At 44.9% G+C, this 25,489-nt stretch overlaps 3 protein-coding genes and 1 non-coding gene across 5 annotated transcripts; 3 read left to right on the forward strand and 1 right to left on the reverse strand.

Moving 5' to 3' along the window:
* The first annotated feature begins 7,630 nt into the window (after window positions 1–7,630).
* LOC134009179 (snaclec agkisacutacin subunit B-like) lies at window positions 7,631–8,356 on the forward strand. Its single transcript, XM_062448904.1, has 2 exons — window positions 7,631–7,651; window positions 8,039–8,356. The coding sequence occupies exons 1-2, from the start codon at window positions 7,631–7,633 to the stop codon at window positions 8,354–8,356; spliced, it is 339 nt and encodes a 112-aa protein (XP_062304888.1).
* An 8,024-nt stretch (window positions 8,357–16,380) lies between these two features.
* On the reverse strand, window positions 16,381–20,360 carry LOC134008834 (importin subunit alpha-1-like). Its single transcript, XM_062448388.1, has 11 exons — window positions 20,343–20,360; window positions 19,856–19,996; window positions 19,628–19,768; window positions 19,242–19,330; window positions 18,766–19,034; window positions 18,493–18,587; window positions 18,114–18,377; window positions 17,668–17,901; window positions 17,239–17,421; window positions 16,846–16,995; window positions 16,381–16,650 (listed from the first exon to the last, which is right to left on the reverse strand). Exons 2-11 carry the CDS (start codon window positions 19,922–19,924, stop codon window positions 16,561–16,563), a joined length of 1,584 nt encoding a protein of 527 aa, XP_062304372.1. The 5' UTR covers window positions 19,925–19,996; window positions 20,343–20,360; the 3' UTR covers window positions 16,381–16,560.
* Window positions 20,361–20,697: 337 nt separating this feature from the next.
* trnar-ccg (transfer RNA arginine (anticodon CCG)) lies at window positions 20,698–20,770 on the forward strand. The gene has a single exon. It is a non-coding gene; the product is annotated as a tRNA-Arg (tRNA).
* Window positions 20,771–21,486: 716 nt separating this feature from the next.
* Window positions 21,487–24,884, forward strand: LOC134008845 (UPF0450 protein C17orf58 homolog). 2 transcript variants are annotated; one of them, XM_062448403.1, is made up of 5 exons: window positions 21,487–21,604; window positions 22,175–22,795; window positions 23,223–23,309; window positions 23,444–23,635; window positions 23,846–24,884. In XM_062448403.1, the coding sequence occupies exons 1-5, from the start codon at window positions 21,535–21,537 to the stop codon at window positions 24,031–24,033; spliced, it is 1,158 nt and encodes a 385-aa protein (XP_062304387.1). In that variant the 5' UTR covers window positions 21,487–21,534; the 3' UTR covers window positions 24,034–24,884. The 2 variants fall into 2 exon arrangements, with proteins under 2 accessions (XP_062304387.1, XP_062304388.1); XM_062448404.1 differs by having other exon boundaries at window positions 21,488–21,604; window positions 22,193–22,795.
* Window positions 24,885–25,489: the final 605 nt, after the last annotated feature.

The following is a 25,489-nucleotide window of genomic DNA, read 5'->3' on the forward strand; positions in this document are numbered from 1 at the left end:
GTGCATGTAGAAAGTACAGTAGATGATCCAGGATCAGAAGTACACAGTTATTTCACAGTATTTTGTCTATCGTCACTAGCCAGAATGACAGTTCGTTATCACTCGACAGTGCAACAATAATATATGGATTACTTATATATGCATTTAGACTGTGGACTTTTCATGCTGGAACTTGTGTATGACAAAACATTTGGTAAAATGAAGTTATACAAAGCTAAGGGGAACTATAGTGATACTGAGGTCTCTGCAAACATATTTTAACCGGGACTGTCTGGTATGACATGGGAATGGGCCAATGGCAGAGCTCCAACCAAGATGTAGTCATTTAAGAATAGAAGTAATTTAGTATAGTAGTGATTTTCATAAAGTAATCATTTCAGCATGTAAACCACACTGTCTCTTTGACCTAAGAGAGGTTTGGGCCAAAGCAACCAAAAGTCCTTATTCTCGTATGGAGCCCTGGTAGCTCAGGGGTTAAGCATGTGTAACATGTAAACTGAGGCTAAGCCTGAAGGTCTTGTGGTCAAATCCCAGGTCTGGCTTCACTAATGTAGTTAAGTGTATCTTTCAAAACAAAACCTTTACCTTAAGGATGTATGTTCATATTGTCATGGAGCCCTGGTAGCTCAGTGGTTAAGCATGTGTAACGTGTATACTGAGGCTAAGCCTATAAAGGTCTTAGGCTAAATCCCAGGTCTGGCTTCACTAATGTAGTCAAGTGTATCTTTACAAAACAGAACACTTTACCTTAAGGATGTATTTTCAAAATGTTCATGTTGTCATGAATCCCTGGTAGCTCAGTGGGTAAGCATGTGTAACATGTAAACTGATGCTAGGTTAAAAGGTCTTGGGTTCAAATCCCAGGTCTGTCTTCACTAATGTAGTCAAGTGTATCTTTACTAAACGGAACACTTTACCTTAAGGATGTATGTTCATGTTGTCATGGAGCCCTGGTGGTTAAGCATGTGTAGGTATTGGGTTCAAATCTGTGTGTCTTCATAGATCTACCCAAAGAAAGTAGAAGCTGATATTTTAAATGTCTGTTTAAGAAGCATACTTAACTTAAAATATATATTTTTTAGCATCTTCCTGTTCTGGCCAAGCATGACAGGAAGTGAGGACCATGCATGTTGGTGCCCCTGGCAATACCACGCATGATGGGAGATGGGGACCATGCATGTTGGTGCCCCTGGCAATACCAAGCATGATGGGAGATGGGGACCATGCATGTTGGTGCCCCTGGCAATACCAAGCATGATGGGAGATGGGGACCATGCATGTTGGTGCCCCTGCTGGGCTCCACCCTTGTGTGTTGGACCTGAGAGCAGCCTGCATGGTGCTCATTCTTATCCGCTGGGCTACCAGAACCCTGCTTCAACTACCTTCAGAATTCAAATATATCTGAGAAAAGCCCACTTTCAGCTTTCATCCAAAAGCACCTTGGGGGATATGAACCTCCAACCTCTTGATTTGCAGTCAGCCACTTTAACCACTGAGCTAAACCTTCCACCCCAAATAATGGATGTGGACAGTCACACTTGGTCATAATCACCCACTCATTAGCAAAACACACCTGGCAATCGTTTGTATTGATTAGCAATCAGATCACATGACCAACAATCACCAGGATAGAAAACAATTAGCAGCCATTTTGAGGAATTGGTTCCCCATTTACTCAATGTTAGAGCTAGATCTGCTAATTGTTTCTATCCTGGTGATTGTTGCATTAGATCAAATTTATCGGGATATGTCATTTCATTCAAAACACACATACTAATCCCTTTGGTCATTTCATCCAAAACACACATGTTACTTAACACCTTTGGTGATTTCATCCAAAACACACATACTAACCCCTTTGGTAATTTCATCCAAAACACACATGCTAACCCGTTTGGTCATTTCATCCAAAACACACATGCTAACCCCTTTGGTGATTTCATCCAAAACACACTTTTTGGGGGGGTCCAAGTCTTTATTAGGGGGGTCAAACCCCCCCCCCAAGCCCCCCCATAATTCGAACCCTGTTTTCGGCTTGTTTAGGTCTTTAATATGGTGTAACCTGAAATAGTAACTTTTGGATTGGACTTAGGCTCCTACATTCACTCTGCGCCAATTCTAATTGACATGCCTCACAGTCTCTGTGCCCTTCTATTGTGTGAGATAAGGAGGGCTATGGGATCGAGCCTCCAAGGGTTACTCTATATATGCAGTGTGCTGGCCTTCATTGCTGAAGGTTAACCAGTATCAGAGCGATGCAATGAGTGTGTTTTTGTTTGTGTCTTTGTTTGTGCTTGTGTGTGTGTGTTTGTGTGTCCACAGAGCTAGCAGGAAGGGTAGCAAGGGTAGGTGGGGGATGGGGGGGGGCTCTGGACCCCAGGGTCTCCTGCATTATTCAGACTAGAGATAAGAGTCGTCTCTCCCTGAGCCTCTCTGATACTGCTTAACCTTAATAAACATGCACGCTCTCTCATACGCTCTCTCTCTCTCTCTTACACACACACACACTTACACATGCTCACACACACCCTCTGCTGATTAGCACCACTGCTCCACCTGCAGAGACAAAAAGGTAGGAGGCGGACTAAAATCATCGCAGTGTTTTTCCACTGATTATCACCTCAACCTTTTAAGGTCTTTCTCTGACTGCAAAAGATAACTTTTGCAAGAGAAGTGAAGTTTTTTTCTCCTCCAATTGTAATTTACAAGGAAGTAATATGACCTGGTTTAGCATAGCTAAACTGTTTTGAGGTGCGTGTTGTTTGCGTGACTATCCAGAGTGAAGATTAGAAGGGGATGTTCGCCTGCAGACCCTCTAAGGTCAAACTGTTGAACCTTGCATGACCGTCGACCTAAAAGACGAACTCCCACATCAATGTTCATACTTTGATGACAACAATACAATGCTAGCAGTTACTTATGTGCTTACTTATTCCCTCTAGCTTACTACTGACACTGGAGCATAATGTATTGGGCATTTTTGTGTTTTAGAAAACATTCTTTGCATGGTTATATCTGAACCACAATGTAAATGTGAACATTCACACATTCGCTTTGTACCTGTACTTGTTTTTTTTTTTTGTTGCAGTAACTGCTTCCCTTTCAACATCCATGATAGTCATTGTAGTTGCTTGCAAATGTGATCATTCCCTCACCATGTTGTTCACTAGGTTTTTGGTTTTGTTTGCTATTGCATTGACACATTCGTGACGTGTCAATCCTTCACCGCTTTGAGAGATTGACGAGGGAGATATTATTATGAATCCCTTTGTTGACGTATCCCCTGGGCGTCAATCTTTCAGACCGGACACCTATAACACACTAGTAAATCCACTTCCACACATTATCCTGAGCCAAGTACACTAGCAATGACAACTGTGCTGTCTTCTTACAGTAATGTAATTTAGTTGTTGTATGAATGGAGAAAAATGTAGATTGGCACTAAGAGGTTATTTCTTTCAAATATATATATAAATATATATGACTGTGCGACGGGTAGCAAATTTCTGTTTTTTAAACAAACATGTCTCAGCCAGGAAAAACAATGTTTATGGAACTGGAGGATGAAAAGAAGGCCTGTCACCCTAATATAATCAGCCTCCTACTGTTAGAGCAGAAGGTGTTTATGTATGTGTGTGTGGTCTACACGCCATCACACCCATCTACTTAATCTGTCGACAATGTGTGTGCGTGTTTCCGCGTGTGCGTTTGCACGCGCGCGCGTGTGTGTGTGTGAACGGCGAATAAAATGGAGAGTACCTGACAACTGATTAGCCTCGCTAAAGTGAATCCATCAGCTCCCATCACACTTGATTGCGAGCGTCGACGGCTCGGGCGCTCTGAAATGTGATTATGCTCTATCACGGGGAGAGCTCCCCTACCATGAATTTGAAATGGCCGTCTCTGGTAAACGTTCATTAATGACAAAGGGAAGTCAGTCCTCCAGATGAAGCATAATCAGGGGAGGAAATGACCTGAGACTAGTGTTTAGCTTTACCCCATCAGCACCCTTTGTGGGCCCTTGAGAGATGTTTGGCTAGCTGACAGCTTGGGCGACATCCAGTCGATTGTCCTTCTGTGGAACGCCATCACCTGATTGGCTTTGATGTTGACCTCGGTGTCGTCCATTGTCTGGGTGTTTTCGTTTGGCGTTTGATGCCCTTCACAAGTGGACAGCGATCCGCTTTTTGCAGTTTTCCCATTGAAAAGTGGAATGGAAGGTGTCACTATAGCCACTGTCAGGTCACTTTGTTAATTTTTCACATAAATGTACGCAGCAGCTCTATTGTACAGATAAGTTGCAGTTTGTGATGGTAATAATGAGGTAGGCCACAAAACATATTGTATTGTGTTAAGAAAACTTGCATGTGATTTGGTTGCACCCAACCATTTGCCTGGACGGCAGGTGTCATTTGTGTTTGTAAATTACCTACTGGGTATTTGCATGGGTGTAGTAGGAGACGTTTACAAATCACCTTTCCATGCTGGTATTTTAGAAGATAAGGCCTCTCAACTAATTGGCCTTTTATATAGGTAATAAACTGTGCTGTGTGTCAACTGCCTACATTGACAGGTAGAGGTTGGTAGGGTATAGGTGCACATTGAAGCAATGACCTCAATAAGGACACATTTCTGGTCAACACTTGTGTGTCCAGATGCATTGGAGAACATTGAAACCCTCTGCATATTTACCTGATTACCTCACATCGTCATGGACACTATTACACTGAGAAGTCTAGACTCTGACACTCTGACACTGACAACTAACCCCATTTGGGGACGAAAAAAGATGAAGGCTGACATTTTGGAACCATAGACAAATCGGGGTATCGCCTGATGATTACAATTTCAAGAATTTTGGTGTCTTACTCAGGCAAATGATCTGGAAGTCAGTGAGACCCCATATGGGTGGAATAATGTAGTCATTTGTTTGGTCTCTTTAAAAACAATCAGGTGCACAACGTTATAAAGGGAGATAGAAGTTCACTGACATAAAAAAAAACTAGATTTAAGGAGACACTCAATTACCCCTGTAAATTGCTATGTCTAGAACGTCATGCAAGGATTTAGCAGAGGCAGCCCATGCATCTTGTTCCGGGGTCTGGAGAACACCTGAGCAATGCAAAACCAGGTTCAATGACGTTACCCAGAGCGTGGAGGGATGGAGAAAGGAACATCTAGTACCACATGTATGCACTGTATACACAATGCATTGTCCCATTTTGTAAAACTGCTGTCGATGTGAACCACACAGCCAGAAGATAAGAAATGTAAAACTTTGTAATATAATTTTTTTTGTTGAGCCAGGGCCTAGGCATTAATGACATCACCTCTTCCATTTCAAACAACCTGAGAATTCACGCAAGGGAAACCCTTGCAAATGACATAGATAGCATAGTATCACAAAAACACATACATGGGCTTAATTGACTAGTTGATGGTCTTCAAAGGGTCTTCAAATCCATCAAAGAAACAATTGATCGATTGACAATGATTTGAGTATTACGAAACCAAGACCAGACAATAATGGTTGTTTTCTTTGTCATTAACCTTGGTGTTAAGGAGGTTTAGGAAGAGGTGATTTGCTTGTGAGGCCACATAGGTATGTATGACACACCCAGCTATGCAAAGACAGTTTCAAACATGTGAAGAAGAAAAAAAGGAGAGGTGTGGCTTGAGATGTGGCTATAGGTTCCTAGGACTTCCAAGGGTAGTATGTAGACAAACTTAAAACCCTTTACATCTGAACACAGCATCACCATGGAGAAGTTCTTCGTTCAGGTTCTCCTTGTTGTGACTGTATCAAGAGTGTTTGGTAAATATGTTTTTGTAGATGAGTTGAAGACATGGACAGATGCTCGACAACATTGCAGACAACATTATACTGAACTAGCTCCTATCAGTGGACCAGAGGATAACTGGAAACTCAGACAAGCAGCGAATATGTACAGCTGGATTGGACTTTACAGAGAACCCAACAATATAACAGGCTGGAAGTGGTCAGGAGGCGGATATGCAACATACCTAAACTTTCACTCTGGCGAACCAAGCAATTTATCGAAGGAATTTTTTGTCTGCGCGAGTTGGCTTGGATGGTATGATACTGTTGACACTTATTCTACTACTTTCTTCTGCTTGAGTCTGTTTGTGGTGAGAGAGCCCAAGACGTGGGAAGAGGCTCTGGAGTTCTGCAGGGAGCAGCACACTGACCTGACCAGCCTGCTGTCAGAGACGGAGATGCTTCTGGCCCACAGGGAGATCCAGGAGCAGGCCCAGACGGCGCTGGTGTGGACGGGCCTGCGCTTCCTGGGGGACCGCTGGCTGTGGGTGAACGGGGACCCTCTGGACTACCAGGCCTGGCCCCCTGGTGGAAGGCGCCAGTGCCCAGCTAGAAACCTCCGCTGTGGGGCCGTGGGGACGGCGGGACCCTGGGAGGCCCACGACTGCCAGGAGAAACTCAGCTTCATCTGCTACTGAATGATCTTGATAAATATATAAGCAGAGCTACATTAAAATTCATATACAATGTTTGTATAGATTCTTAAATAAACTTCATTTTAAGATTTCCTCAGGACATTTTCAGATGGGAACAGTTCTCCATAAAAAGTATATCAAAGCCCATAACAGAAGATAAATACACTATACTTTTTACAACACACTGGGAATTTCCTACAATACCTTGTTCCAATAACTATTAGAGTAGTGGTTCTGTTTGTAATCATATCTTTTATTGATTGGCCTTCTAGATCTACACCTCTTTCTCATGTTTTATTTACTATTTTCGTTTAGGTTCTTTTGTGTACTATTGTATTCTATCGTATCATTTGTGTATGTCTGACAAATTAAAGGTAAAAACGAAATAAATGAGCTGAGAAGATACTTCCAGAAAGGTGTACTGCATGATATGATTAACATCCTATTGTGTTCTTGAGTATGTGTCTAAATGCTGAGTGGGGCCCGTTGACCTCGCTTTGGATCAAGATGGTCGGAGGAGAAGATATAAGGGACTTTGGAAAAAGAGGGTTCACTGATGGAGCACAGATGGCAGGAGCTTCAGTCCCAAAGACGGCTCGACTGGCTGGTGTTTCAATAAAGTGACACTGCTTCATTTAGATCTATGGGAAAGACATCGGTAAATAAAGGGCAGGAAGTGAAGAATGTAGGACACAGAGTGGAGTGACACACCCTCACTGTGACACTAACCTAAACCTCTCACTGAGACACTTGTTGTTGTTCCTTTAATTTGTCACCCGTCCCCTCAGCCCTGCTGATCATGTAAACAAGGCTCCAATGGTAACCAGATGCTGGTCTCTCTAGGAATCTCCCTTAAGAAATGAAGGTCAGAACATTTGTTTGAGAGATAAGGGTTTTTTTGTTTGATTATTTGGATGTCGCTTGTACAGTATGCAAAGTCCGTTTTTATTTATTTATAAAGAAGTGAGCTGAAGAGACGATGCTATTGGTTCCTGGGACTCGATACTAGTCAGGTACATCAGACCAATCGTCACTCAGAGCAGCAACACAAGCAACAACACTTTAAATCTCAACAATGATTTGATCTGAACCCATCCGCTTCGAGGGTAGAGGTTCGAAATACTTCCAACTATTCACATCTGAACTTGGCATCGCCATGGAGAAGATGTTTATCCAGGTACTTCTTGTCGTGACTGTAGGAAAAGCGTTTGGTAAATATGTTTTTGTAGATGAGTGGAAGACCTGGACAGATGCCGAACAATATTGCAGACAACATTATACTGAACTAGCTCCTGTCAGTGGACCAGAGGATGACTGGAAACTTAAACAAGCAGCTGGAGGCTTTCCAAATTCATACAACTGGATTGGTCTTTACAGAGAACCCAACAATGTAACAGGCTGGAAGTGGTCAGGAGGCGGATATGCAACATACCTAAACTTTAAGTCTGGCCAACCAGACAACAAAGCATATCATAATTATGGTTCAATTGGTGACACTGGATGGTATAATAGTTTGAATGGTTTAGGTAAGTTCTTCTGCTTGAGTCTGTTTGTGGTGAGAGAGCCCAAGACGTGGGAAGAGGCTCTGGAGTTCTGCAGGGAGCAGCACACTGACCTGACCAGCCTGCTGTCAGAGACGGAGATGCTTCTGGCCCACAGGGAGATCCAGGAGCAGGCCCAGACGGCGCTGGTGTGGACGGGCCTGCGCTTCCTGGGGGACCGCTGGCTGTGGGTGAACGGGGACCCTCTGGACTACCAGGCCTGGCCCCCTGGTGGAAGGCACCAGTGCCCAGCTAGAAACCTCCGCTGTGGGGCCGTGGGGACGGCGGGACCCTGGGAGGCCCACGACTGCCAGGAGAAACTCAGCTTCATCTGCTACTGAGCCTGAGGTTGCCTTAATTTATTTTAGTGATAGATCAAATATGTTGCCAAGCTATTCCTTTTTGTTGGTTTTAACATAAAGGTGACAAAAGGAAATCACCTATGACTATTAACATCTATGCTTTTGCTCACATGGACTAAACTGAAATGATAATGCTGGTAGATTCAAACGTGCAAGTATTTATTTGCTTTCAGCTTCTTTGTCTGCAGCTATATTTACCAGGTCAGATGAAGTCACTGAGGCACTAATGGCTAATAACAACTTTGACATCCACAGAGTGGAGGAAAAAAACGCTGTTATGACTCAATGGATCACATGGTAATTGGGAAAGATTGCATGCTGCCGAACTCATACCTTTATAGTATGAGTCGAAGTACACGTCGTAATTACTGAGCACTGTGGGGGGGGATGGAGAAAGGTTACCTCAGTCCATTGAACGCTAAATCAACCAATGAGATGCTTTGGCCTTGGAACTTCACCTCCACGGATATCAAACAGGAAGTCTGACACACAAGGCTGGAGGGATAGTGCAAGCAGAAGGTAATTACAGTGGCAAGAACCCGACCGAAGCCTGTAATTGGTTGGAACACAATAAGACTTCAGAATTCAGATGATATTATAGAAGGGAGATGATTCATTAACTGAAAAGATGTTTGAGTGTGCTCCCTTGCCACTCATGATAACAGTAGAAGCGGGGTAAGTTGTTTTCAGGGAGGAAATTAAAAACGTTGATATTGAAATGGTGTTGCCTGATCTTCTTCATTGTCTCTGACCTCACCTACCCATCACATTTTGCCTTCATCCCCTGAACGAGAGAGAATTGACATGCAGGTGCAATCCCATCAATCACCCCTTCCATTAGGGCAGGGGTCCCCAAACTACGGCCCATGGGCCGAATACGGCCCGCCCACGCATTTGGACCGGCCCTCTGAACAATGACAGAGACATTTTTTTTTAAACATGTATAAAATAAAATAAATAAAAAATCAGTTCACACTGATTAATATGCATAAGTAAGTAATTGTTTTGATTTCAATAGCAATTCATATGAAAAAAGGTCATTACGATAGTAATAATGCTCTTTTAGTAGGCTATATATCCGTTGATATGGATGTATGGTGCATAACAAAATAATAAATTAATCTAGCATAATAAATACATTTAAAATCATAATAAAATCTTCACAATAATACTGGTAGTCACTCCGGCCCATGTAATTTTCTGTTACAGACCGACCCGGCCCCACATTAAAGAAAGGAAAAATGATCTGGCCCTCGCAGAAAGTAAAAAGTTTGGGGACCCCTGCACCTAGACCACATTTCAGGTTGGCGCGAAGGCTTGGAAAGCTGTAGTCTGGCTAAATTCTTCAGAGAGGGTTAGAGGGCCAGTCTCTGTGTATGTGTACGCATGTGCACCCTTATACAATATTGTGTGTTTGAGTATGAGACACATACGCACATTCAAAGGTTCACTTGCCCTTAAAGGTTCCTGTGCGGCTCTACAAATGATTGAGTGGCGACGGGGCAGGTGTCAAGCACCATTTCTGCCTGCAAAAGAAAGGCGTTAAAAATGGTTCCAACTGACCTGTTTTACAATTGCCATGTCATTAGCACAATGACTTTTGTCAGACAAAGTACACTTCTGACACATCAATATGGGAAACGTGCATCAAATCTTTCACACATGAATATAAATGCTTGTAGCTATAAATAACTGATTATTCGTCAGACGTACAGGAATGACTTTAAGCACGACGCAAGACACGATTTCTGGTCAGGTAAACCGTATGCAGTCTTAACTACACAAGATGGAAATAATACTCTTTTCAGGTTGGGTAATTTTAAAACCACAAACCGGTGAGTCACGGTATTCGCTTAATTAGGCCTACATAATTGGCATCATTTGCATAAATTACGTAATTCCGTATGCAAAATAGTCTCAATTTATTCGGTCCAAGATTATATTAATAGAGAAGCAAGTTTTGTTACCAAATGCATTCATTAAGTACATCTTACTGATCTCTATAATGATACTTCTTCACTATTCACTTCATTGAGCACATACACCTTTCCAAACAGGCCAATAGGTCAACGTTTGTAAACACTTTATGTTGTGGAAGACATAGTAAGATCCTCAAACGACAGCAAGGAAACGTAGGCTACTGTAGCTAACAATAAACATTACATCCAGGATCTCCCTGATTGGTTAACCCTTGTGTTCTCTTCGGGTCGTTCTGACCCATCAGTCATTGTGACCCACCGTCGTATTGCGACAACTTTACCGCATACAAAAACAAAGTGAAGCATTTTCTTTTAACCGTCGGGCTGTCTCAGACCCCCCACATTGCGAAGGTTAAAAGAAAATTATTTTTATTTGTTTTTGTATTGGGTAAAATTGGGTAAACACAACGGTGGTTCGTTATGAACCTTTGGGTCATGTGACCCGAAGGCAGCACGAGGGTTAAAAAGGCAGTCACGGCACGTCGCTCGGGAAATTCCTCCAGGTCGATCGATTGGCATGGGTTGCTTCTTAAAAGCGTGAACGATCTCCCCCAACAGCACGTAGATTAGATTGACAGTTATCGGGGGCATCCCCTCCCACCCGGTTGCCTTCTCCGTCTCGTCAGTGTCCGTGTTGTGGACACCTGCCCATTAATCCAGGTTTTGTGTGCGCTCACCTTTAGTCCTGCTTATGAATCTCATATCTGAGCAAAGAGGAATGACAAGTTGGCAGCAGGTAATTGTTTTTTTTTGAGTCTGTAGATTTTGACACAACATAGATCCCATTAAGTCCATGCCCGGGTATAGCCCAGGTATAGCATCGGAAATATGATGTTAAGTTGTTCATCCATTTTACCAATATTTTTGTATAGAGAACAGATTCGTGTTATAGCCTATACTGGAAATGTTAATCCTAACCTACTTGAACCCGGATTCACCTAGGCCATAGCTTTGACATTGATTTGTCTTAGAAAATATATCAACTTGCTGTAATGAAAGTGTCTCATTTTGGGGCGGAGGGAGCTAGGCCTAGGTCGGGGAGGAATATATATGTTGTTTAGGCCTACCTGTCGAGGCGTGAGAGTAGGCCTTCACAATTTAAATCCAAGGTTGGTTGAGACATGGAGGAACAGCTGTCTGACAAGTTTTCCCAGGTGTCTGCATTGTTGGATCACCGAAATGATGACGGTCACCCCTTGGGATGCACCTGCTGTCTGCAAAGTGATGCGTGAAGGGTATAATGGCTAGCGTATTTTGACCATGACGACGGAAGCTGAATTTCTGCTAGAAAGATATTTTTTGTGACTTTGCAGCCATACTTTTATTTCAGGATGAAACAAATATTTGTACAGTCAGAGTGTGAATTATACAATGATAATCGGGGGAGGGAAACTTCTTCTCTAGGGCATAAAGTAATATTTTTTTATTATAGGTAAGAATTATATGTATCGACCCCCCCCAAACCTGTTGTTTTTACCTCTTTTGGGGGGTTCCAAGTCTTAATGAAGGGGGTCAAACCCCCCCAAGTCCGCCGTAATTCGAACCCTGATACTAACCCCTTTGGGGGTTGGTCATTTCATCCAAAACACACATGCTAACCCCTTTGGTCATTTCATCCAAAACACACATGCTAACCCCTTTGGTCATTTCATCCAAAACACACATACTAATCCCTTTGGTCATTTCATCCAAAACACACATACTAATCCCTTTGGTCATTTCATCCAAAACACACATGCTAACCCTTTTGGTCATTTCATCCAATACATACATGCTAACCCCTTTGGTCATTTACCCCAAAACAAATAAACCCCTTTGGTCATTGTATCAAAAACACACATACTAATCCCTTTGGTAATTTTATCCAAAACACACATGCTAACCCCTTTGATCATTTCATCCAAAACACACATGCTAACCCCTTTGGTCATTTCATCCAAAACACACATGCTAACCCCTTTGGTCATTTACCCCAAAACACACTAACCCCTTTGGTCATTTTTTCCAAAACACACATACTAATCCCTTTGGTCATTTAATCCAAAACACACATGCTAACCCCTTTGGTCATTTTATCCAAAACACACATGCTAACCCCTTTGGTCATTTTATCCAAAACACACATACTAATCCCTTTGGTCATTTCATCCAAAACACACATGCTAACCCCTTTGGTCATTTTATCCAAAACACACATACTAATCCCTTTGGTCATTTCATCCAAAACACACATGCTAACCCCTTTGGTCATTTACCCCAAAACACACATACTAACCCCTTTGGTCATTTACCCCAAAACACACATACTAACCAGAGTGTGAATTGTACAATGATAATCGGGGGGGTCAACTTTCTCGCCAGGGTGTAAAGTAATATTTACGATTACAGGTAAGAACGATATATAAATGTATTGACCCCCACCGACCAGTTTTTTCAACCTCTTTTTGGGGAGTCGTCCAAGTCTTAATGAAGGGGGTCCAACCCCCCCCCCCCAAGCCCCTCCGTAATTCGAACCCGGTGTACAGTAATACGCCACTATACAGAGGCAGCAATACATTTTGTGTCGAAAACAAAAAGAGAAAATGCGTTGTCATTGGTCTTTCGTCAGAATGGAAACATAAGATTTTTTTGCTGTGCCCCATATTTACATTACATTTACATTTAGTAATTTAGCAGACGCTCTTATCCAGAGCGACTTACAGTAAGTACAGGGACATTCCCCCCGAGGCCCAAGGACACAACGTCGTTTGGCACGGCCGGGAATCAAACTGGCAACCTTCAGACTACTAGCCCGATTCCCTAACCGCTCAGCCACCTGACACCCACATGCCAGTTATTCTTTTGTGCATGTGAAGGTAAACTACAGTCAATAGTGAATCCTTGAGCTAGGATTGGAAGCAGCAGCCATGGCTGACATTGTTTCTTCCCCACACAGCCTTCACTTCAGCATCTTCCAATGGCTCACAAGACAGTTCTGTCCTGGAAAGTATTTGGTCCTCTATAATGAACAGCAGGGGAGGCCCGCTGAGTGCTGTACACGCACACACACACACACACACACACACCTGGACCTGTCTGTTTCACTAACGTTGTAGCTCAGCATTTCAGAGCTGGTTCACTTGGCAGTGCGTCAACCTGGACATGAGCTCTCTCTAATCTTTCTCCACTTTCTCCTCTTGCTATGTCTCTATCTTTCTTCTTTCGTCTCTACCTCTCTCTCTCTCTCTCTCTCTCTCTCTCTCTCTCTCTCTCTCTCTCTGTGTGTCTCTCTATGTCTCTCTGTCTGTCTGTCTGTCTGTCTCCCTCTATCTCTCTCCTCTTTCTCCGTCTCTCTATCCACTGAGCGATTCTCCAGTATTTTATTTACGCTTAGCTGTAACAAGAGCCTGTCTGTCTCACCATGCGCGCTTGCTTGAATTTGCCATGCTTTTGGGGATCAACCATGCCACCAAAGAACAAACATATTTGTTATCCTAGTTTTATGTTGTTATTTTGATATTTATCTACTTTTTTTAAACATAATATAATATAAATGTAATACATTTTAATAAATACATTATTAAAAGTAGTAGGCTAATGTGTAATAATGTTTGATGTTCAACTCAATGTCTGGGCTAGAGAGAATAGCAGGCAGAGAGGCAGAAACTGAAAGAAACAGGCAGAACAAGAAAGAATAAGAGAGAGAGACAGAGAGAGAGAGAGAGAGAGAGAGAGACAGAGAGAGAGAGAGAGAGAGAGAGAGAGAGAGAGAGAGAGAGAGAGAGAGAGAGAGAGAGAGAGAGACAAAGAGAAAAGAAGGCAAAGAGAGTGCTGCAGAGTGCCCTTAATCACCTCCAGTGTTTTCCTGTTTGCTACCTCTGGAAGTGGTTCAAGGTGCCAAGCTAAGTGAAACGGACTGCCTTCCTCAGTGGCCGTTCTGTCTTCATTTGTGTTTGTGTGAGTGTGTGCACTGTGAATGCACCAGTGTGTATTACAAGTGAGAATACACGGCACTTCAGGAAATACTTTACATACGGTATGCTGTAGTGTTCCAGTCTCTGTGTGTCTTCCTGTGCTTTTCACAGAGTCGTTTTCATGTATTTATTCAGATAGCCAGAGGGATCCCCTGCCTCTCAACAGCGAGGGGTTCATGGGACTTGTAGTTTTTTTTCCCATTACCACGTTACCCCCATATCTTAACAGGGCCCATGGACCCAGGCAGCTCCCTCTTGGTTCTCACTTGGCTTCTTCCGCAATCGAAATCGGATGAGCTGCGGATGTCGGGCAGCACCGCCGCGGAGATGGATACCCATCCTCCGCCCACCCCTCGGGTCTCTTCCCTCCCGTCTTCGAGCATCCCACGGCGGGCCCCGCGGAGCGAGACGGGCAGGAATAGACCGGGAAGCTGGGAGGACGCCCAAGGAATTCCTCCCACGGCTGGAGTCAGGAAGCAGATGGGAGCGGGGAAGGAGGGGAAGAAGGCGGGGGGGGGGGGGGGGGGGGTCGGAGAGGCGTCATCTGTCTTCATGAGCTTCTCATTCCATAAGTGTAGGAAGGAAGGAAACGGGGGGGGGGGGGGGAAGCAGGGGCACTGCAGGTTATCTATAAATGGCTCAGACTTAGATTGCAGGGTTGAGGCGAGGGGAGTTTGAGAGCCATCATCTCCCCAGATTAAACACGTACACACACAAGCACACACAGGCTGGGTACATGTGAGATGGATTGATGGAGAGGGAGGTAGGGACAGAGCGACGGAGGGATGATGGAGAGATAGCAGGCCCCATGTGTACCATGTAGCTTTCTGACCACATCCATCCATTCCATGTAACACGCCATATTTATTATTGTGTCATCTGGTCCATTACACCTCTAACAAAAAAAGGACAATTGATGTGGGGGGGTGTTTGTGCCACTTAATTTTCCAATATCAGTTTGCGATGCTATAGGATTTCATACTCTAACATAACACAAGGCTAGAACATGTTCACTAGTCTTCAGGGAGCCATGTTACACCCACAATTTGCGTGTGTGCAGTCCCGTTCTCTCAGATTAGTCATTTTCCAAGGACGCATTTCCAAAGCTTGCATTTCGCAACAATCCTATAGGGGCCTTAGGCTATCTATTGGTTCCTCACATCAGGCAACTCTTTCTTCAAAAAGGCATGTCTTCATATGGTCCGCTGGTGTTCCTCCAGCGCCGGCTCTATCTTCAGCTCCAGCCAGGGTCTTGATCTCTCCCAACCCAGCCCGTTTGGGCCAGTGGCAGGGTGTGTGTGTGTGTGTGTGGTGGCTTGTCTAATCACAAGGCCACCAGTAATGGGAGACACGGGCGTGCTCGGAATAAAACAAGGGATCAAAGAAGCCTCGCTCCTCAGTCACTCACTGGAAATTGGCCTTCTCCCTGAGAGCAGAGAGGGATGGGTGTGTATGTGTGCATGACCATGTGGGATTGTGTGTGTAAGAGAGGTGCACGAGAAATGGTGACGCAGGAAAGGCATGTAGGGGGTGTGGGGGCTTTGAGGAAGAGAGCACGTGCGTGTTAAAAGATGCGTGCATGCGTGTTCTGGAGAGCGAGCTCGACAGCCAGCTCATCAGTTGATAACAGTTTAATTAAAAGAGAGAGGGGGAGAGGAAATGAGGCACACGGCTTTATTGAACCCAGTTTTTGTAGAAGACGGCTGCTCTCAACACAAGAGATTAGGGAACTCGGTAGGTCCTCTCTGTAGCCTTTGATCAACATGTATCTAAGTATCTGGTATGAATTAATTAGGATGGATTCAATCTGTTGGTCTGGACTGAAGAAGCCACGACCAACATGTGGTGGGCTGTATTCTGAGTGAATTTATTCATTGGATGTAAAAATGTATGGTGTAATATATGCAAATCTGAATTGGAAAGCCCAATGTCTATTAAATATTTAGATTGAAAGTCAGCCTTCATTACCACTGGTAGACAACAGGGAAATCCCAATTTGCCATTTATTCATAATGAAGGTTACAGCACCATCTAGTGGATAGAAATCCTCACAAAACGCAATGAAAACCACTACTTAATAAAGTTTATTTACACAGTTTGTAGTAAAACAGGGATGTCATCTCAGTATGTATGTACACTTACAAAATGAAGATAACTAAACAAATAAATCTGGAAATGGAGGAGGTTGCTAGTCAAAATACAAAAAAAATGAGACAGGTAAGACTATATGCAGACTGGACTGGAAGACATGTTAGAAGTTGAAAGTGCTTTGGTTCTCAGGGATCTGGAAGGCATAGCCGTCCGTGGTAGTCTCTGGGGCCACCGACTCATCTTCTCCCTCCTGTGATAGACGAGCAAGAGGACAGGCATTAGCACAGAGGAAAGTGCATTGACGGCCATTTTGCCAAGTCCTATTTTATCTCACTCTAATCTGGTGTATAACATAAGGACACAAGGCCAAAACCTGCGTCCTATCTACCCCCCCCCCCCCACCACCCTTCCAAAACGTAATTTCTTCCTGAGAAGAGGGACTCACCTCGCCGGAGAAGTACTTCTCGATCAGGTTGAGGGCACTCTTGTAGACCATCTCGTTCTCGTGGGACTGCAAGGCCTCGATCTTGTCCAGGCCCCCACACTCCTCCACCATCAGGCACAGCTTCTCTGTCTCACCAATCTTGTCCCCTGCCTGAGGGAAGCGCCAGGGAGGGAAGGGGGGTTAGAACCAGGACACACACAACAATACGGAATTTGGACTTATGGACAATGCAAAAACTGCAAAACAATCTGCAGAGACAGAAAGCAAAGGTGACATAACCCCACCCTCATCAGCTGTTGTAAAAGGACTTCTTTCTGAGGGTGCGCTTTTGTCGTGTTCAAAAACTCAAACGACCGTCGAAAAAGACAATATATCCAGTGCATCTTCACGTACCTGGAAGATGTTGGTGATGGCGTCCAAGATGACCTGGATGATTTTGCCATCCTTGGCAGAGAGCAGGTTGAGAAGAGGCTCCAAGGCGTTACACTGGACCAGGTAGACCACCTGCTCCACAGTGCCTCCGCTGGTGTAGTTGGTGATGGCCCACACGGCCTCCTTCTGGGTCTTGTAGTCCGCCTGGTTGGACAGAAGCCAGTCATGAAGATCAACAACACTACAAGCAATCTGCATTAGATAGTCCATCTCCCCCAAGCACTTTGGATATGGAGGATATCCAGTAAGGCCCAGGTTATTATTAGCAATCATTTATTACCACCAATGCATTTCATATTTCCAACAGCAATTCTCTCAAATTGGGCAGCAATGGGAAACAGGACCGAGAGGGTCTTGAGAGCTTGAATGTGCCTGTAGTATTTCTCCTACCTGAGAGAGGACTTCCACCAGGACAGGCACCAGGCCATAGTTCACCACCTCCTGGATCTGGGTGTCCTTCCCGGCTGTGATGTTGGACAGCGTCCAGGCCGCCTCCTTCTGGATGTTGGCCTTGCAGTGGCGCAGCAGGAAGGGGAACACGGCCAAGGTGCCGGCGTTGAGCACGCTCTGGGTCTGCTCGTCCGTGCCAGTCACGATGTTGCCCAGCGAGCGCAGGGCCGGGGTCTGGGGAGGAGACAAGTGAGGAGCAGGACTCATCAACAAAAGCCAGCACAAAGTAGTAACAGCACAAAGTAGGAACGTACTAAAAGTCAATCTTGTGAAGTCAAAAGAATTAGGAAGCGCAGAGCCGTACGGGTTCTCTCAGCATCACAAAAGAAAAAAAAAAAAAAGAAAAAACTCACAAACGGAAAAACACAGACAGGGGGGCAACTCACCACGACGCTGAGCTCCTCGGACGCGAGCAGCTGGACCAGGCGGGGCACCAGGCCGGCCTGCACCACCACCTCGATCCTCTCGTTGGGCCCGTCAGTCAGGTAGGACACGGCCCAGCAGGTGTCGGCCAGCACCTCCTTGTCGTCGTGGTGGATGAGGCGCACCAGCATGGGGAGGAGCTGCTGTATGGCAGCCAATGGAGGAGCGGGGTTCTTGTTCCGGCACAGGTTGGACACGGTCCATGTGATGTTCCTGAGGTAACTGGACTGTCGTGATAGAGAGGGTGGGTCATGAGAAAATGGCTCTCCGGAACCTTGGCCTTGGGGAAAACCATGGCACGCCATGTCAAGGTCAGCAATGTGGCTTAGTCTGACCACTTACTGAGAAGACGGACAGGTCAGGGGTCGACAGCAGGGACATGAGGGGATCGATGGCTCCATGCTTGATCACTTGGTCTCTGTAGTTAGAGCCGTCGCCTGAAGAGAGAAAGTTATTAGACTCAATTTCAACAAAACAAAACAAACGCAACCATCACTACATTCACACCAGATAAAAACACCGGACGAGCATTTAAAAAAAAAAAACATTACATCCAGGACAAAGATGCTTTGAAATGTACATGCACGCAACGAAAGCCCCCGTTTCATTCCTCACCTGCGATGTTTCCCAGGGCCCAGATGGCCTGCTCGCTGATGTGGGGGTGAGGGGAGGTCACCAGGCTGATGAATGCGGGGACGGCCCCTCCCTCCACCACAGCGGTGGTCTGGTCCGAGGTGCCCGAGGCGATGTTGGTCAGGGCCCACGCCGCCTCAAACTGGATGGGAGAGCACTCGGCCAGGCTCAGGAAGACGACAAACTTGGAGATGAGGCCGGCGTCAATGATGCTATCGATTGGGGGGTGCCTCTCCCGGGACAGTAGCTTTCTGTGGACAGTGGGAACGCAGGTCAGCTACAGAGCTCGTGGTGGCAAATATCGCATGTCACCGGAGGGTAGACTTGTGATAATGCAAGACGTAAGCATGAGTGAATTATTAGGAATTTACATAAAGACAACCTCAGAACTTGAGAGCTCACCCATACAGATAGACTTGATAATCTCGGTAGAAGGGCTTAGATAGCTAACGGCTTACCTGGCTGCTTGTGTGGCTTGCAACTGAGTGTCCAGATTCTGGCTATTTACGCCACTCACTATCTCCTCCACTGTCCAATGCTGGACAGGCTACGGAAATAAAACAATTGGATTAGAGAGGCTACTACCAATGCCAATGTCACGACTTGCCAAGCATTCCCGCTCATCAAGGTCAGCGAACCCAAAAAAAAGCATTTAGGCAATCTAATGCAGGTCATTTTCTCTGCAAGTGTAGGCGAACAACAGCTAGCTTGATCGCTACACCCATAACGTGATCCCCACTTCCGGTAACGACACCTGATCCTGAAGTTTACCACGGGATCGTAATAGAGCAAATAATTGGTGTCCGAAAGCTACTTGGAAGCAAACTGCGATTCAAATCGTTACCTGTCCATTCTGATTCTTCTCTTGGAGTGGTGAAGTGGGTTCGTCTGGAAAACTACTGACATTCCTTCTCTTTAGAATCTGGTCATCCTTCTTGGCTTTCCGTAACTCCACGTTGACCTCGATCCTCCTGCGTCGCAATTCCTTCATGTAGACGATGAAACAAATACATTTTCAGCATTCCTCAATATCTGCTGCGGGTCAAGGCAGTATAGATTTTTTACAACTTACGTTTGCATCTTTCCCCTTGTTTTTGAACTGGGGCAGACGATCTCCATTGTCGTTGGCAGCGCCTGACATTGTTTTCTTTCGATATAGAACTGTAGTGTCGTGAAAACGAAGATCAACTTCTTTGCAGTTAGCACAACGTCACTGAAAAGCAACATTGACAAATTGTGTTTATACCATTTGCTTGGCAATAAATAGCATATCAGAACGTTAACATAACTAACGTTACCTTCCGAATGTTAGAGAAAACCCGGCTAAATCTCTACTCCCTGCTGTTAACCACGGATTATCTAACACCATGTGGCCAAGGCAGCATATAACAGAACTGTCTCCTATTCCAGTTGTTAACTCTCTCTAAACAAGACAGTTACCATATTCAATATACACCCAAACGTTTTAGCGCTGATTACCACAAAATCACCACGATTTAGCGACGATTTAGCAACATTTAGTATTCTAGCTAGTAAGAAAGCATGTGGACCGCACTTACCGATTCCTTGTTCTCACTTTCAATGACGTATGTTTTTTGATACCGCCCTTTAACACTCGGGGAGATCGACCAAGGATTGGTTGATTTGGATGAAGGCGCTACTTCATTGGCCTTTATTTGAAAAAAGACCCCCAACATGCAGCAGTTGCCAGTAGCAACGCCTACTGTTATCGCGAGATTATTCATCCCATTATGTTTAAGTGAATAATAGATATAGAATATTTCCATTTGTTTATTGACATTGTAAAAATGAAACAGCCAACATATACAAAATACACTACAACACTATTGATATGAATTTAATTCTTCCCCTTAACAGTTTATTAACTAAATATACGCACTTCGACAACGTGATGACCCAGTGGCCTAATGGATAAGGCATCAGCCTCCGGAGCTGGGGATTGTGGGTTCGAGTCCCATCTGGGTCGTATTTAGTTTCCGTTTTATCCAGAGGTCATTGCGGTCGTTATCAAAAAGAAATTAAATCATTCGGACCCAGTCTGAATCAAGGATGTTCGCTCGTAACTGTGAAACTGACTGATAATGCTACAAAAATCGTCGCAATAAACTATAAATAGCACGTAATCGTCGTCTGCGTTGTACGTTATTTTATACACAAAAGGGAAACGCCTTTACAGCACTCCATTGACAATAGGTAGGATTTTTGAAGCTGATAGTAAAAGGTTATCTTACTCCTGCAGTAGTTATTTCACAAGTCCCCCAGCAGGGGGCAGTCATTCAGCACTTTTGAGTGTGAGGTAGAAGTTACAAGCAGAATAAGGTTGCATTTTTGCATTATTCATAAATATTTTTTATTATCACCCCTTTTGATGGACCATCAGAATATTTTTGCACGAGATGTCGAATGATAATATCCAAGTGTGCCTGATCATCTTGATTTCCTAGATTTATCTGGACCTAACCTAAATAATCGGAGAATAAACTCATATGATAGTCATATGAAATAATCGCAATTATAATTTAGCTTGCCTACATTAGAAAAACAAACATAATCGGAGACGGATGCAGAGCGCCTCTTTGGTATCCATGAATGAAGATTCTCTGATGTCACCGTGTTTACCTCTGGGTCAGGATGACACGCCTTCCTTCCCCGGACAGTGGCCCATATAAGAGTCAAAGGAATTCCGACATCAAGCAGACTTCAAACCTTGTCCCAACGGAACGTCTCAAGATGACAGGGATTATAGTGCTGCTGTTACTTGCCTTTTCTTTCTCTGAAGCGGAGGAGAATGTTGTAAATGGTGAGTATCACACTTTTGCTTTTCACCTTTCAACAGTTTGATAAAAAAAAATGCTTCCTGTTAGGTTCTCAGTATTATATGACCGTATCAGTTGCGTAGAGATCCGTAGAAGGTTGGCAAAACACTTCAAAACTCCTGACATTGTCTGTTACGAAACCAAAACGTTATTAACATTAAAAGTGTACATGATCCGAAATACCAAGTAGGCTACAATAAATGATTGTTGGATAATTTGCAATCTGTAAATAGTGTAGGGCGATTCCATCTCTGAAACTTCACTTGAAAGTTTATATCTAATGAAAATAGATCCTGAGAAACAATTACGGAGTCATGTTGATATTTGAGATATAAACTTTACCACTTCCTCTTGTTTCCATAATTCATGAAGTTACTTTGTGACTTTGCATATGTATTGTTGAAAAACACGATAAATGTAATATATTATACACAAACAAAAAAACGATTGAGTGTACTGAAGAGGACAGTGGATAAGACCAGGCAGCACAATAGCATGTTTCAGCTGAGTGTAACAGGGTTGTAACATGGCCTGTCCCGGCATGTCTCACCCAGTGCTCTTCTCCCTGACAGAGAAGGGCCAGGACACCTTGGTGGACACAGCCCAGAACCAGAGCAGGCTGGGGGGCAAAGAGCCCACCCTGCCCATCAACGAACTCCTGGAGAAGAGCAGCAGGGCTGGGGACCCCAAATACGCCCTCCACCCCTTACCTCCGGGTGTCTGGCCCAAGCACACCGATCTGGTCCCCATCCCTCGCCCCGGGCCCCACAACAAGAGCAAGAAGGGCCCCAAGAGTGACCGCCTGACCGAGCACAACAGTGAGAAAGTGCGCAGCGAGATGGGGCTGCTTCCCAAGACCACTCTGACCACCGGCACGACTGACCGCGTTCAGAGGATCAACGCGGACCCTAGTTCTAACAACCCGCCTCCGCAAAGTGACCCTGAAAGCCACCCCAACTCCAGACCCCGGGGTCAACCTCAAGCCCACCCGTACCCGGCCCCTGCCCCGCGCAGGGACCCCCCAAACAGGAAGCTGGACCCTGAAGAGAACCGCCCAGGGAAGTCCAGTATCTATCAATCAGGAGTCGGCGCCAACAGGAACGCAAGCCGTCCGTCCATACTCTTCAACCGCCATTCCTCCAGTCTTCTCCATCAATTTGACATCTTAAAACGAGGTAAGGATAATCTACGACCGACTACCGCATCTTACCAAGTAAATGGGGGATGTCGCAGCAGTTAAACGCTTCAGAGATATGCAGTAGTTAACCTAATGACCTCTCTAGCCACAAATTGCAGCTTTTCACCCCCAAAATTCAGATTCTGAATGATGGCCTGTGTGGGAAGGTCTTGCCGAGGAAGAGGACACGATGAAAAATGCCAAATATGCCGAAGTGAGATCAGTTACTGTGATAGTCATTAAGGGTCTCTCTGTGTGGGGTTTTCCCAACCCTGAGGAATTTTCTGCCTTTGGTTTTTTCTAATGACAACCATGGCCTTCCCAGTGACACTGGAATGGGCCGGCCCGACTCCCCACAGGCACGGCGGGTATCTCCCGTCGCTCTTCTCATCCCCTTTCTCACCGCCCCTTCTTCTGCCCTCCAGAATCCGACTACACACACGACGCCGTTTGCATGAGCGAGTGCCGAAAGGAGAAGGAGGAGAGAGACTACTACTGCTTCAGTGAATTTGGTAAGTGTGTGCGCGCAGGTAATATCTGTTTTTCGACCTTCATAAAAAAACACAACTTAGAAACACAGGATATAACATTCGCGGACTTTTGTTTCGTTCTTCCCCCCCCCCCCCCTCCTCCTCCTTCGCCACAGCCATCAACGGGATCGTCCACGACATCGACGTGGTGCGTAAAGGGATCCGGATGATCACTCTGATGGTGAGCAGCGACGGCTTCTACAGGATGAGTCGTCTCTACGTGACCCCCGACAGCTTCTTCTTCAAGGTGCGCCTCCTGGTGCTGGACACCTACAAGTGCAGCAAGCCCTGCCCCGACCTCAAACTGGGTGAGCGCCGATCCGAGCCCGCCAATCGTATTCATCGTCCACCTTTAGGGACGAGCTGTAGTAACTACTCTATAATGACTTGCTCCATAGGTGGCAGAACGTATGTTCCATTTAAAAAAGAACTACTCTAAACAGCGACCACTTTTTTTTCTTCTTCAGAGGATGTTTTTTTAAATTATATTAACCTTCTTTCCTCCTGTTATTCCTTAGGGAGCAGATATATTTTAATGGGGCAGATCTACCACCGGAGACGCCACCTCCCTAACGACCTGCTGGCCCTGCTGGGGGGTAAACTGAAGCCTGGTGATGGGCTTCTGCGAAGCAACAACTACGTCAAGAGGTTCAACAAGAGGAGACACCAGAAAGCCTTGGAGGCCACACGCTCCAGGTGTAGGTGAAGCAGACACAGACTATGGCCCCCTACTGCAGGGGAGGAGACTTTGCAGTCGCTGACGTGAAAGCATTATTTTATTTTAACCAACCCTACAGTATGAGAGGAAAATGCGGTCGTTTTGGATGAGGAGGGAAACGATTTTTCGGCGTGGACTGGACCTAGATTTGTTTGTTTGTCTTATAATCTAGGTTGAGGGGGTGCCATTTTTACTTGTTTGTACAGTTATCTTAGTGTTTCTGGGGCTTGTTCTCTTTGACAGAGGGCTGAAGGTCTCCGATGTTCTGAACACACTGATAGATTATTGATCTTTTTCATCAACCCCACCGATTGTTACTAAATATGACAGACATCACAGCACTTACTTTACGGCACCTAAAATGGGCATTTTCATGGGCGTTCTGCTCATGTCTGGTACATGAATCAGCATGACCTGACCTCAGTGGTTTGTTAATTCAGGTATATTTTAGTGTTAGTGTCTCCTCTAAAAGAACACACTCTCACAGGCCTGTTTGGGTTGTACTAGCGGCCAGTGGAATAGTGTTGTAAGTGTGTGAAAACCAGCCCATATGTGCCTTGAGTGACACAGAGGCTGTTGGTTCCAATCTTTCTTAGTCAGTCTAGCATACACACACACACACACACACTTGCACAAGGCTCTAACCATTCAAATTCACTTGGTCCTTACTGGAAGGATAACTGCCAGAAAAGCAGAGTGGAATATTGGTTATTCCTTCTGTAGAACCTAATAGTGTGGTTGGGGAATGTCTGAGACTGTATTCATTATATCACTGTCATTAACATGCGCTCACTATTTATGCCTGTAAAAGCTGCTTCATCTTCATACAATGTTTTTTTTTTTATACAAATGTATCATTTATTTGTCATTTAAATACAGGAAATGCACTACTATTGTTTAAGGGAAGGGAAAAGTGGAAGAAACATCCCAGTGGAGGAGAAGAAGAAAGGCAAACAGAGTAGTTAGAAATTCTAACTTAGAATTGCCAACTTTCGCTCGTCAAGAGAGAGAGAGCAAGGCTTGTTTTCCAACTTTAATTATGTGTGTGTGATGAAATATCTGCCTAGTGCCTACAGAGAACGGCTCTTCAAAAGCGAGCGGGTGGTATTAGAGCCGGGCTGGTTTGGTAGGGAGCGAGCCATAAATCTAATCGCATGAAATCTGATCCTCTGCGCACCTGGACGCAAAAACCTCGGAAAAGGGCAGAGGGGCTCCCGCTCTTTGGAGGGAAAGCCACCTCTGGTTCTTGTTTGCTCACACACACACACACACACACACACACACACACACACACACACACACACACGTGTGTGCATGTACACTCCTCCGGGAGGGCCAAAGCCCAAAGGAGGCATTTAAGAGTGACGAAGGAAAGGAGGGAGGGAAAGAGAGAAGGTGGTGGGAAGGTGAATGACAAATTAATGGGGTTATGTAAATGAGTAGT

This window comes from Osmerus eperlanus, chromosome 22, assembly GCF_963692335.1.
Source record: "Osmerus eperlanus chromosome 22, fOsmEpe2.1, whole genome shotgun sequence".
Lineage (NCBI taxonomy): Eukaryota > Metazoa > Chordata > Actinopteri > Osmeriformes > Osmeridae > Osmerus > Osmerus eperlanus.

Coding starts and splice junctions, on each gene's coding strand:
- LOC134009179 (XM_062448904.1), top strand. CDS start 7,631: ATGGAGAAGATGTTTATCCAG. Junction 7,652..8,038: donor TGGAGAAGATGTTTATCCAG/GTACTTCTTGTC, acceptor GTGGTGAGAGAG/CCCAAGACGTGGGAAGAGGC.
- LOC134008834 (XM_062448388.1), bottom strand. CDS start 19,924: ATGTCAGGCGCTGCCAACGACAATGGAGATCGTCTGCCCCAGTTCAAA. Junction 18,588..18,765: donor GGCCCTGGGAAACATCGCAG/GTGAGGAATGAA, acceptor TTCTCTCTTCAG/GCGACGGCTCTAACTACAGA. Junction 18,378..18,492: donor CTGACCTGTCCGTCTTCTCA/GTAAGTGGTCAG, acceptor CTATCACGACAG/TCCAGTTACCTCAGGAACAT.
- LOC134008845 (XM_062448403.1), top strand. CDS start 21,535: ATGACAGGGATTATAGTGCTGCTGTTACTTGCCTTTTCTTTCTCTGAA. Junction 23,310..23,443: donor CTACTGCTTCAGTGAATTTG/GTAAGTGTGTGC, acceptor CCTTCGCCACAG/CCATCAACGGGATCGTCCAC. Junction 23,636..23,845: donor CTGCCCCGACCTCAAACTGG/GTGAGCGCCGAT, acceptor GTTATTCCTTAG/GGAGCAGATATATTTTAATG.